This window comes from Buteo buteo, chromosome 5, assembly GCF_964188355.1.
Source record: "Buteo buteo chromosome 5, bButBut1.hap1.1, whole genome shotgun sequence".
Classification (NCBI taxonomy): domain Eukaryota; kingdom Metazoa; phylum Chordata; class Aves; order Accipitriformes; family Accipitridae; genus Buteo; species Buteo buteo.
The window spans coordinates 13,364,024-13,376,726 of record NC_134175.1 but is presented as its reverse complement, the minus strand read 5'-3'; the positions used below and the strand labels follow the sequence as shown (position 1 = coordinate 13,376,726).

At 42.7% G+C, this 12,703-nt stretch overlaps 2 protein-coding genes across 5 annotated transcripts in view; both read right to left on the bottom strand.

Annotated features, from left to right (window-relative positions):
- Positions 1-502: 502 nt before the first annotated feature.
- LOC142031548 (RNA-binding protein 44-like) lies at positions 503-2,779 on the bottom strand. Its single transcript, XM_075029190.1, has 3 exons — positions 2,102-2,779; positions 1,910-1,968; positions 503-704 (listed from the first exon to the last, which is right to left on the bottom strand). Exons 1-3 carry the CDS (start codon positions 2,777-2,779, stop codon positions 503-505), a joined length of 939 nt encoding a protein of 312 aa, XP_074885291.1.
- Positions 2,780-7,741: 4,962 nt separating this feature from the next.
- Positions 7,742-12,703, bottom strand: part of LRRFIP1 (LRR binding FLII interacting protein 1) — a 116,544-nt gene continuing 111,582 nt past the window's right edge. For all 4 annotated transcript variants that reach the window (XM_075027888.1, XM_075027889.1, XM_075027891.1 and 1 more), the window contains 2 exons: positions 12,006-12,110; positions 7,742-10,673 (listed from right to left, as the gene is read on the bottom strand). In XM_075027888.1, coding sequence (XP_074883989.1) covers positions 10,563-10,673; positions 12,006-12,110 — 216 coding nt within the window. In that variant the 3' untranslated portion in view covers positions 7,742-10,562. The remainder of the gene's footprint in view (positions 10,674-12,005; positions 12,111-12,703) is intronic.

Genomic DNA, 12,703 nt, shown 5'->3' with positions numbered 1-12,703 from the left:
TCTCTTGAAGCCTCTCCTAAGCTACAGAGCAGACACTATAGTAATGAGGTTTTATAGCTATCCATGGCACAGTAAAGTGTTCAGAGGCAGGACTTCTTGGTTGAATTCCAGGTTTGTTACAGGGCGTATGCTTTATCAGCTAGAGACTCTGCAATCGCTACCCCCTTCCTGCCTCACCTCTTAACAATTCTGCACCCTCTCTCTCTTCTTTACCACCTCCTCCCCAGCTCCCCCTCTATGCATCTCATCCACTCCTGAACGGATTCTCTGTACTACTCCTTCTGTACTTTTCCTCCTGTACAGAAGGACATTCCTGGAAACAAACTGTATTTTGCTGGGTCTGTGAATGCTACAGAAGATTTTAGGCTGAAAATAAGACTTGGCAGTTACGAGAACATAAACTCCTTTGGACAACAATGCTAACTATAAACACTATTACAAGCTATGGATAGAATCATCAGTACCATTTAGCAGTTAATACCTTTTAACCCAGTTATCCATTTCATTTAAAAGGACAAAGTACGTGCCTGCTAAAACCTGTGTTTTCCTCCAAAGCCAGTTTGTAAATCTTCAAGCAGTGCTGATAACACATCTGATAATGAATGTTTAGAATCTGCAATTCTGCTTCAATTGCTCTCTGCAGTATTTTTTGACAGTAGCTTGATGTAGAATTCTTCACAGCTTGTTTGTCAAGGTGTACTGGCCTTTAAAATAATAATAATAAACAAAATCTTGAACCCTTGAACCAATATTTTACATTCATTATGTTTTATTTTGAAACAAGTAGCTTTCCAGAAGCTATTTCTGATACTATTTAAGGAAAAAAAGAAAAGAAAAATGAATCAGTTCCTCCTATTTACTGCACAGAAAAAATGATGTCTTACAGCAGCTTTCACATCATCATCAGCCTTAAATGAGGGGTGGGAACTGCACAAGCACCATAATCATTTCTATCCAAAAAGTGCGGTTGTAAGAACAAAAAGCAACTTAGCAACTCTGTTGATCTACAGAGACACCTATTTGTGTCCACAGTCACAGAGTAATCTAGGTTGGAAAGGATCTTTGGAGGTCTGCAATACAAATCTCTGTTCAAAGCAGGGCTAACTTCAAAATTAGCTCAGGGTCTTAGCCAGTCCAGCTTTGTTGCTGGGTTCAGGGTTTTTTTTGTTTGTTTTAAATCTCCAAGAAAGGAGACAGTACCAATACTACTCTCACTGTAAGAAACTTTTTCTCACACCCACTTAGAATTCCCCCCACTCTAACCGCTGGCTCTTGCCCTTTCAAAACACACTTCTGCAAAGAATTTGACACAGTCTTCTCTGCAAGCCACCACCTGATTGCCAAGAACTGCAGGGAGGTTCCCCACCTCCCCAGCCTTCCCTTCTCCTGGCTGACCAAACCCAGTTCCCTCAGCTCTCCCCACACATCAGGTGCTCCACCAGCTCCCCTCACCATCTCTGGGGCCGTCCAGTGGGCTTTCCCCAGTCTGCCAAGCTCTTTCTTGCACTACAAGGCCCACAGCTGGAGATACCTTTGCAGATGCAACCTCAGGAGCACCAAACCGAGAAGAATCAACACTTCCCTCCATCTGCTGGCTGCACTCGTGCTAATGCAGCCCCAGGATGCGGTTTCCCTTCTTTGCCATATGGGAGCACTGCTGACTTACACTCGACTTGTTTTTGGGTAGTCTGCAACTGCAAACCGAGGCTGCTTTGGTCTTTGTTCAACTTCAGATCTTCTGTTCATTCTTCTCACTTATCCAGGTCCCTTCCTACCCTCCAGTGCAGGAACTGCTGCCCAGCAATTTTTTAATGCCATAAGTTTTGCTAAGTCACAGACAACCTTTCAATCATGAAACGAATCTTATCTAGCACCTAGAATTCCAAACCAAGAACAATTCATGACCCACCTGTCAGTGCTTATCTTTAAATCACTGCTACACAGCTCATTTTTTGATTCCCACTGTTCCTAAACAAAAAACATTTTAAAAAGTTACAGATTAACATTTGTATAGACAAGCTCAGAGCAACTTCGAGTTAAAAAAGTTCTATATATCAAAATTGTTTGGTTGTGCCTTTTTTTTTTTTTTTTTACAAATTACCTGAATTTGTGAACTTCTTTCAGCTGTTGCAGTATTGCCATCTGAATGTTCTTCCAGTGTGTCAGTAAGCTGCAATGGAATTTCCTCTGTGCTACCAGCTCCACATGACCAGTCTGTATTGCAAGCAACGTCTGCACACCTTTCACGGCACCATCCCACGGGTCGAGATTTGTTCATCATTGTTATCTCTGTATTAGTAGCCCTGGACGACAGACAAACCTGAGCACTGGTACTTCTGCTTGTTGTAAAGCAAGCTCTAAAATCAGAACTCGCATCAACAGCCTGGTTAACCATAGAGTCACTGGTAACATTTTTCAAGGTTTCATGATGCTCCGAGTTCAGACAGCTGGTATTTCCATGGGAGGATTTATCTGCAACTTCCACCCCAAAAAAGGGGTTCTTGCTAGGGAGAATTGCAGAGACTGGAAATTGGGTTTCAGCATCCTTTGCAGTACAGTCAAGGCAGCTGGTACCACGTGCACACATACCAGATTCTTCACAACTGTAGAAATCAGAATCCCCTGCAAGTCTGCAAAATTGCATGGCTACTGCAGGGGCCCTTGCCCTTGCTGACAGTAAAGGATTGTCTTGCTTCACTGAGACACTGTGAATGTGTCTATCGTTCTTTTCAGACACTTCTTTGCTTGTAGCAATTTGGGGTGGCAGTATGCTGTCCATCAGTGGTATGTCTTTCACCTCTCCTTTTTCTAAACTGCCACATATAAGCCGATTTGGACAGATCCTTTCTCTATTCCCACATGAATGACTTTCAAGTGTATTTCCACAAACAACACTATGATACTCTGTTGGCTCTTCCTGATGATCATAATTCATGCCATTGCAATCTGGCAGAGACAGAGAGTCCTGAAGCAGGTGGGGAAGCTCTGGCATAGCTGCTTCTGGGCAGGTCTGGACACCTACACCATACTCAGAAGCAGAACAATCTTCTGACACACCAATGAGATTTTGTTTCTGTGTGACTGCACCGCCTGGAACTTCATGACCTGGATCTATCAGCTTTAAGGTTTTGATTCTTATAGTTTCCCTTTGCTCAGAAAACTCACTTGAGCTATTCCTATCATCAAAATCTTGTTCGTGAGCACTGAGATACTCTAGCTGTGAATCTTCACCTAAATGGTTTTGTCTGCAATCATCACACACCCCACAATTGAAGTGCATATTGTCACATGCCCTTCCCAACATATCAGCTTCTTTCTTGCTTTCATCTACCTGTGCACAGCAAATTCTCATTCTCTCTTTAGTATACATTTCAATGTCTGCATCTAAAGATGAACTTAAATAAGGTAAGCTTTCCTCTGACAGCTTTAATTCTGAAACATTGGCAGAATGTACCTGGTCAAAACCAGACTGGTTAGCTCCTGCTGCAATGTCTCTGATGAGTGTGTGCTCAGCTTCCTCAGAACAAGAAAAAAGATGGGAGGTCTGACTGAAGCATCTCCTTTTGCTTCTAACATTGCTGTTCTTTTCTAATTCCATGGTACAAACACTTAAGCCCTCCTCCTCAGAAGTAATCCACAGAACTCACTTCCACTGCAACCTCTCCAAGTCAATGGCTTGTCTCTTCTTATCAGTGTCTAACCTTAATAAAAATAAAGAGAAGTTTGAGATATGTCATAGTATACAAGAGGACATTACTGTTTAAAAAATACGTTAAATTAACCATCTTCTTTTCACCTACTGCATGCTAGTATAGAAGCTAGGAATTATATGGTATGTTCTCAAGGAAATCCTAAGAGCTCACGGAAGGCTGTAAAAATAATTTGCCATTCTCGCTCGTGTCATTTCAATTGTGTAAAAGCATCCTCAGAGAACAATCAACCCTATTTCCTTACACTCTTGGGCAAGGTTTCCATTCTCTTACCACTGAAGCATTTCTTGGCTGAATCATCAGAACCCCTGTTGATACACAGCAATCTATTTACATCATACCCTAAGTTCAAGACAGCACAGAAGGTGTTTAGATGCACGTACTGACTCTGAAAGTCAAGATGCTAATGGTCATGGATTCAGTGGCCACAAACTGACCTCACATTGCTCCTGATTGTATACTGGCTGGTAAGCACTCCTTGCCACAGAAAGCTTACAGCTTCTCGATCCATGACCAGTATATTTACTGTAGGGAACATCTTTCAGTCCAGGAGCTATAACAATTTTTAAAACTACTTCAGTGAGTGAAGGGGTGAACTTAGAACCCTGTGCCTCCCGAGAACTAAAAACCCTTCAGGCACTGGACAAAAGGGAAATGAAAGCATATTTCCTTTTAATTCTGGGGAAACAAGAAGAAATGGTTACTAAGCACAGAAAACCTGAGAATCTTTACAGCCAGGAAGTATAAGTCACAAAGGAAAACAGGAAGACAGTTTCTTGGATCAGAGCGTTTCTTTTAGCAACTGTAGAAAGCTGGACAATACAGCAAAGCAAAGCAATACCCCTGCTCTGGACTTGCAACAAACCTAGTTTCATAGCATGAACAAAAAGCAGAGAAAGAGCATGTAGGGATGGAAGACGCTCTTTGTGAAGCTTGTTTCTTATAAATAGTTGTCAGTTCTTCTCTGCCTTTCCCCAGAAGCTTATAATGAAGTGAGGGACTCATACAAACGTTAGACATATTTCTCAGTTAGGTATGCGCTCTAAGCTACTGAAATGAAACATAACAATTTTATAGTATAGTCACAGGTCTCTAACCCAACTATAATCTTATATAAAGCACAGCAAAATGCAGTCCTGTCTGTAACTCTTCCCCCTGTGAGAGCACGCAGACCAATCAACAGGCCCATAAGCTGGGTTTCACATGCTTCTAAACACAAAAGTCACTGGTTCATCCTCCAGAGGAGGCTTCCAGCGTGGTGAAACACAGTCTGTAAGGAACCGAGTGAATCATAGAATCATTTAGGTTGGAAAAGACCTTCAAGATCATCAAGCCCAACCATCATCCATGCCCACTAAACCATGTTATGGAGCACCCCCTCTACACGCTTTTTGAATACCTCCAGGGATGGTGACTCAACCACTTCCCTGGACAGCCTGTTCCAATACCTGGCAACCCTCTCAGTAAAGAAATTTTTCCTAATATCTAACCTAAATCTCCCTTGCCGCAGCTTGAGGCCATTTCCTCTCATTCTATCTCCAGCTACCTGACAGAAGAGACCAGCACCCACCTCGCTACAAGCCCCCTTTCAGGTAGTTGTAGAGAGCAATAAGGTCTCCCCTCACCCTCCTCTTCTCTAAACTAAACAACTCCAGTTCTCTCAGCCGCTCCTCATAAGACTTGTGCTCCAGGCCCCTCACCAACTTGGTTGCCCTTCTCTGGACACGTTCCAGCAACTCAATGTCTTTCCTGTAGTGAGGGGCCCAAAACTGAACACAGTACTCAAGGTGCAGCATCACCAGTGCTGAGTACAGGGGAACAATCACTTCCCTGCTCCTGCTGGCCACACTATTTCTGATACAGGCCAGGATGCCATTGGCCTTCTTGGCCACCTGGGCACACCGCTGGCTCATATTCAGCTGGCGGTCGACCAGCACCCCCAGGTCCTTTTCTGCTGGGCAGCTTTCCAGCCACTCTTCCCCAAGCCTGTAGCGCTGCATGGGGTTGCTGTGACGGAAGTGCAGGACCCGGCACTTGGCCTTGTTGAACCTCATAAGATTGGCCTCAAGTACTGAAGTGAGATACAGGCTGCTGGTGGAGCATGAGGGGAGACTGGAAACTCAGGCCTGTTTCTAGGCTGCTGCTCTGGGATTAACACACAAGTTAGGCGAGCTCTGTCTGCTCCAGATATAAACAGTGTGACCCAGGCCTCATATCTGCACAGGAAGGTTTGCAAAATGGACCCCTAAGAGATAACTTCATGATAGCCCTTCCTCACAGGGAAAAATGGCTTGTCTTTCAAATCTGCAGCCACTGATTCTCATCTGCTAAGGATCATCATTAAAATGACAACATTTAAAAATCACTTAATAAAAATAATTTAAATCATTTAACCAAAGGCATCAATAGAAGTCAGTCACCCTCCAAAAATCCTTACCATGATTTCATTACACACTTCTACAGTGTTTTTTTTTCAAAAACATTACCTTTCTTATTATACTAACTTTACCTTCTCCTTCTGAGGTTTTGAGCAACTATACCTGTGAAATTAAAAATCTTCCCATAACACTACCAAAGCACATCTCAGATGCCTATACATAAATCACAACATATTATCACAGAGAAGTGGCTTTCCCCCCATCCCCCTTTTTACTTAAAAACAAGCTAAGACATATACGTCCTAGTTAAGTAACAATAACCTTGTTACTACTGCTGACGCAGCTAGATGCTCAACAACAGTCAAGCCGGTTAGAAACCGGCACTGATATTAAACCACAGCTTCCACATCGCAGCGCAGCGTGGAGAGCTGCAGCCGAGCCCCCGGGGAGGAAGGGGGGATGCCTCCGAGTAGCCCGGTGTCCCCGCCCGCCCAAAGGGAACGCCCAGGCAGGGGACCGCGGCTCACAGCCCTCACCCCGGCTCCAGGGAGGGCTGAGCAACCTTCCTGCTGCCCAAACGACGCCCCCTCACCCGCCGTAACGCCTCCGTACCAGGGCCGAGCCCCGGCCGGCTCCCCCCGCCTCCGACCCAGCCGGGCGACAACGACCCCGCCGAGCACGCGCTCAACGGCCGCCAGCCGCCACTCCCCGCCCGCGCCTCCAGCCCATTGGCTGCGACGGGAAGCGCTCCGCTCCTGATTGGGCGGTGCGGTGCCTGCGCCAACCGCGTGCTGCCCACCCCACCCCCCCACCCGTCCGCGAGATGTCTCCTCAGGAGCGCTTCGGCCCTCCTCCCGCCCCCCCCCTCACGGCGGCGCGGGGTTGTCCCAGCCCTCACCACAGAAAGCCCAAGCCGTAGCCTGCGGGGTACAGCAGCAGCATGTCGTCTCCTAGAGTTATTAAAACCTAGCAGCACGCTGAAGGGGCAGTGGAGGCGAACGCAGTGAGCTGGGGAACACCACCCAGTAAACTCCTACTGTACGGGGTACCGAATGTAAATGTACGCGTTATTTTTACAAACTTGGTTCTGAGCCCTACTCCCTCCTTTAAACACATATATGTAACGTTCGTAATAAAGTGTGCAAAAAATCACAAAACAAACCGACCCCCAAACCCATATAATCGTTTAGAGCATTTAAAGCATAGACAAGCACTAACCTCCTCAGCATATTTCACCTAAGTGATCTCTCTATATTAACGCCCACAATCAGTGCAAGATGAAATTTAATACTAAAATTGACACGGTTTTGCTGAACAAAGTTGCCTCCTGTGGTGAAGGATTCTTTCTGTTGTGATGGATTCTTCCAGGGAAAGTTACTATGTGGGTTACCTATCTGTTCACCGTAAATACTCTTAATGAGAGAATGAATCCCATTAGCAATACCATTCAAATTTCTCCTGATAGGACACTGTCCCTGTCCTCCCCCTCCTCAAGTGCACTCTGCCATTAAAAAGGTTAATATTTGGAGGTATGTTGCACACCAGTGCCCTTAGGCACACAAGCCCCTGCCTTTGTACATTTTACAGCCAGTGATGCTCATGGTTGCGTGTCTGCAGCAATATATTAAAAAGTAAAATGAGCTGTTACACAAGTATCATCCAAAAAGTCTGTATTTTCCAAGAGAACTTTTACCAGTAACATCATCATGACAGACCACTCCATAAAAACTACCCAAACAAGTGACATTTTTATTGGCAAGTTCTGCTAATAGATTTCCTTTTCCACGCTCGTATCTCCTAATAGTTTGATTGAAAAAAACAAAACAAAAATAACCATTTGGGTAACATCCCATTTGCAAACAATAAAATTATTTAACATTTAAAAATAAAACAAAGGATAACAATTTTAAATACAAATTCTAGGAAAACCCATCCTGGTTCCCCCAGGAGCTGTTCCTTGCCAGGCTGCCACCACCTCAGCTCCGCTCTGAGTCAGTGGGCTGGGTGCCGAGGCACTCTCAGTTGGAGCTCAATTAAAAGGACCGGGGCATGTGCTATTATTACCATTCAAAGCCCTGTTGTTGTACATTCTTCACAGGAAAACATAAAATAGTTTGCAGTAAACCAACCAGTACTTCTTCCCTTATTCTAAAGCTAAGTCATACTAAAAGTTAGGGGGCAAAAAACGCGGCTTCAACATTCAGCTACTTTATCACACACACAGATTTCTACTAAGAGCATATCCAGGTTGAAATACACATCTGATTTCTGTCATGAGGTTAATGCTTATGGGGTGCGAGATGCAATCTACTTCGAAATGATAAACACATCACTTCCTGATGAGCAAAGTATTATTTTTAGCCTTTTGGACCAATGCTTAGTTGCTAGGTTGTTTCTCCTGAATCTTGCCAGAAGAGACAGTTTTCACCGCTATGACAAATAAAAAGTGACTGGTGGCAATCACACACCTTATCATCAGTTAGTAAGATGTTGTAGCTAGCACGTTTGTTTACATTCTGAAAAACCCTTAGTTCTTTTTTTAGGCCCCAGAGGCTTTGTACACCAGAAATTACACAAGTCAACCACAGAAGATTGTAAATTGGTATCCACAGCGATTTTGAGGTATTCCACAAGAAACCTGGCTCTGCACCTGAATGTTCCTCTCAAAAAACAAAAAAAAAAGAACCCAAAGCCCTAGCTGGAGTGGAAATTTCATTTAAAAGACTCCTTTCATCCCCATGTTCCACCGCATTTGATCAACAAGGACATACTTATTTTCCCAGGGGCACAAAAAGAGCCTTCTTCATCCTTTTCCTGGAATATTAATTTCAGTACTTCATTCCAAAATTTCCGGGTACACTCCGAAGAGATGAAGAGCAAGGTGTTATTTTCTAGCCAAACCAGAGAAACACATTCAGACACTGTTTTTGGTTTATTTAATTTGTGAAGGTGCTCTAAGAAGATACCGGTGATCCCCCTATGTTGAAAATAGCAGCAGTTTAGACTCTAACCTCCAGTCTGCAAGGAAGAGGCTAGGGAAAGACCTGGACCGGAAAGTCTGAAGACTAAGTTAAGAAGAAATGGTCTCCCGGGTCTGGATTTGGCTTGATAGAACTGTATCTATTGAGGCAGTCAGCATCAACAGAAGGTTGCTCCTGTCGAACAGGAGATGCTGCTTCATCGGGTGAACAGGTTCCTAAAGGACTGGTCTCCTGCCTTATTCACAAGCTTTTCTGTCAGGGCTGAAGGGGAAAGGACAGCTTTATTCTTCAGGTAACTGCTGTTCTCCTTTGAGTAGTACATTCAGAATAATTTCCAATAAACCAGAGCTGTAGTGCTAGTTGTGTATAATAAATTGCCTGCAACATCTTAATTGGTTACGTTATTTTTCATGAACAGTGGAAAACCTTAATAATGACCTTAGAAGGAAATAATTCACTACTGCTGTATTTGTAGAAAAACCATAGGCAGTAATATTTTCTAAAGTGCTTCTTTACTTATCAGTTACTTTTTTAAAAATTAGACTTGTATTTTTTAGCGGCATAGTTTTCTAGTAGTTCATGGACCAGTAGATAGTTTCTGATGTAAAAAACCCATTACATATTTTGTTTAAGCAAATGACACTTGCTTTGACAAATGCACCGAAGGGAGTGATCTAAGTGCAAAACCCACCATTTCTTAAAACACGGCCTTATGCTGGTTTATTAATGCAACTTTACATCCTTTAAAAGTAGTTTACTTCAACTCCAAGAGCAGGGATTAAATAATACAAATAAAAGTTGAAAATTCAATGAAGCTATTGCCTATTTACCCTGAAATAAAATAGTCTTATGATTCCACTGGTGCAAAAATCCCTCCAAACACCTTTGTTTTATTGGCAAAGTCATTTAAGGTCACTTTTGCTTCCAAGACCGTCTTCTTCCATGGTTTCCACTGAAGGAGTTTTGCTTTGTAATGGCTTGTGGTTCCACAGTGATTTGTAAATGAAAAACCTACTATGAATAACTCTACTGTAGTCACTAAATTACAGATACTGTCATGAGAAAGTCCAAAACTTACAGTGCTTTTTTTAAAATTTTCAGCAAGACACAAAATTCCAGTCCAGTTAAAGTGTTTTCTTTGAATGCCATTTTAAATGGCAATAAGTGGCTGCTGTGCCTTCTGGATGGAGAACTTAACGCGATGCCCGATGTGCTTCTCACGTGGTAGACAGACACTGTACTTCAAATGTACCCAAAGACCGGCTTAGAAGGGCTCCCGCAGGCACAGCCATTTGGATCAGCTACTCCTATGTATATAGTGCAGTAGGTTTGAATCTGCGTAGAGAGAACCACAGCTGGGTGGCACGTAGCAAATGTTAGGGTTGTCTGTTCTCAGAAGGCATGACACAAAGCATCCTGGACAGCAAGAGACAGAAGCATCTGCAATGTTGTTCTGATTCTGTCAAGTAGTAGTTTCCATCGAAAGGTGGTGGTTATTGCTGAGACAGTAAAGCACTCCGGTTGGCTTTCATCTTCTCCAAGCGTTTTACTAGATGACCATTGCTGACTTCAAGCTCTTCAGTTTTATCCAATGCTGAACGAAGCTGAAAGAAGAAAGCAGAAAAAAACCACATAATTTTCACAGTGTTTTCCCTGTCCAAAGATAAAGCAAGATTTGTAGTTACCAACACTAACTGATGATATTGCTGGAATTTCCTTACAAGATAAAGCAGTTGAAAATTCCTATTAGCAGAGTTAAAAGTAAACATTGTGTAACTGCTTTGAAGGCCACACACACATTTTCTAAGCACGGTGCCAAGAATCCGAGGTATTTACAGAATGTTGAACAAATGGCTCAGAGTTTGCCTCAACTTTAGAGGCATGCCTGTCTTGTTGCCTGGCTTTTATGTTTCTGGTTCCCAGAACTACAGCCACAGGTGTGACGTTGGTGCCTTAGTTTTCTATAAAGCCCACCATGGCATGGGGGTAGGGACAGGGAGGTGGACCACACAGAGCAGTATCTATAGGCAGCAGAGCAAGAGGAGTATTTAGAAAAAGCAAAAGAGCCACACTGAAAAAAACCCAAACCAAAACCCAACCAACAAAAAAACCCCTCAGGAGCCAGGTGTGAAAGAAGCTGACAAACATATTTAAACTGGTTGTAGCAGCTACTTGGAGAGAACATGAAGTTTGGTAAGACAAATAAGGTCAAAATTACAGACAGCTTGAAGATACAGTGTTTACAAGAGAGAAACACAGACAATAAGAATGATTCACATCCATTTAGAACTCAAGTTTAGACTCTGAAGCTTGAAAGTTTAGACTGTCATTCCTGGTAAGGTGTGGCACTGTGCTTAAATAATGAAGCGCCCAAATGAACTTTACAGCAGGATTTCCAGTGTTCTACTGCTGTAATTTCTGAGTCACATGTTCTAAAAAGACCAGTGATTTGTATTTACAAACCCAGAGTTTATAACACCCAAAGTAATGAGCCTTCAGGTACAACAAAGGACAAGGACAGCAAAGTAGAAATAGGAGTTCTTCAGCTTTATGAATGTCGAACCACATGAACATTCACAGCTGCAAAGTAGCGTTTGAGCATTTGAAGGCTGCTTCTAGATTCAAGTTGTACAAGTACAACCTGAGTTTGCTCCAGAGAACCAACTCTGGTACAAAGCAAGGCATTGCAAGTCAGTTTAGGAAGGAATGGCGAAACGGCAGTGGGAGTTCATAGTTGTGACTGTTACGCCTGTTTGAGTGCTGAAAATTTGGTTAAACATTTAGAACGAATAACTAAAGCAATAAAAAAAGTAGACGTTTATTCTTTGCTCTGCCAAGAAGGATAGTTCCTCCTCTAAAATGCACCAGACAGACAGGTCTCCCCCCATGCGGTGCAGGCTGATAGCTAGCCTATGACAGTTTGTATTTAGAGTTACCTCTCTCTGTAGTTTGCGTTTCTCTGCTTTCAGTTCATCTTCTACTCTTTCAGCATTTTCAGCAGCAGTTTTGTATCGGGCTACCTGACCTTCCAATCGTATTACCTAAGAGAATGGCAAATTTTTTAAATTAAAAGCTGTACCAAGAAGTGACTCTGAGGCTTTACTCTTCCACTAGTAGTTAAGCAATAACCAGAGAGATGCTCACTCTCTTTAATAAAAGAAAGGCACATTCTGAGGAAAAAAAAAATATACCAAGGAAGCCTGGCCATGGTAACTTACTCCAGACCTTTTATACAAATCCATATTTAATATGCTTCCAGCAACAAAAAATACAGTCCATTGACTGAATTGATTTTAGCAGGAGTATTGCTGACATATTCTGGACAAGAGCAAAGAGTCAAAATTGAAGAGTCTTGTATAAAATCCATATATACTACATCATATAATAGAAGCCATTTAAAAATTGTTGATAGCTAGGCATAAGGAAGTATTCTGAAGAGTTCAGTAAGTGCTCTCAATATACCTTTGTCTTTGAATGTTTTTTCCTTCAGTAAAGATGAATAATATATTCACTCTTCCCCATACATAAATGAAAGCATTTTAGTCTTTATGACTTACGTGCAGTAGCCCTGATGCTCCAACACTCTTACTTCTTATTTTAAGGGAAAATCACAGTAATCATTGTTTCATTTATC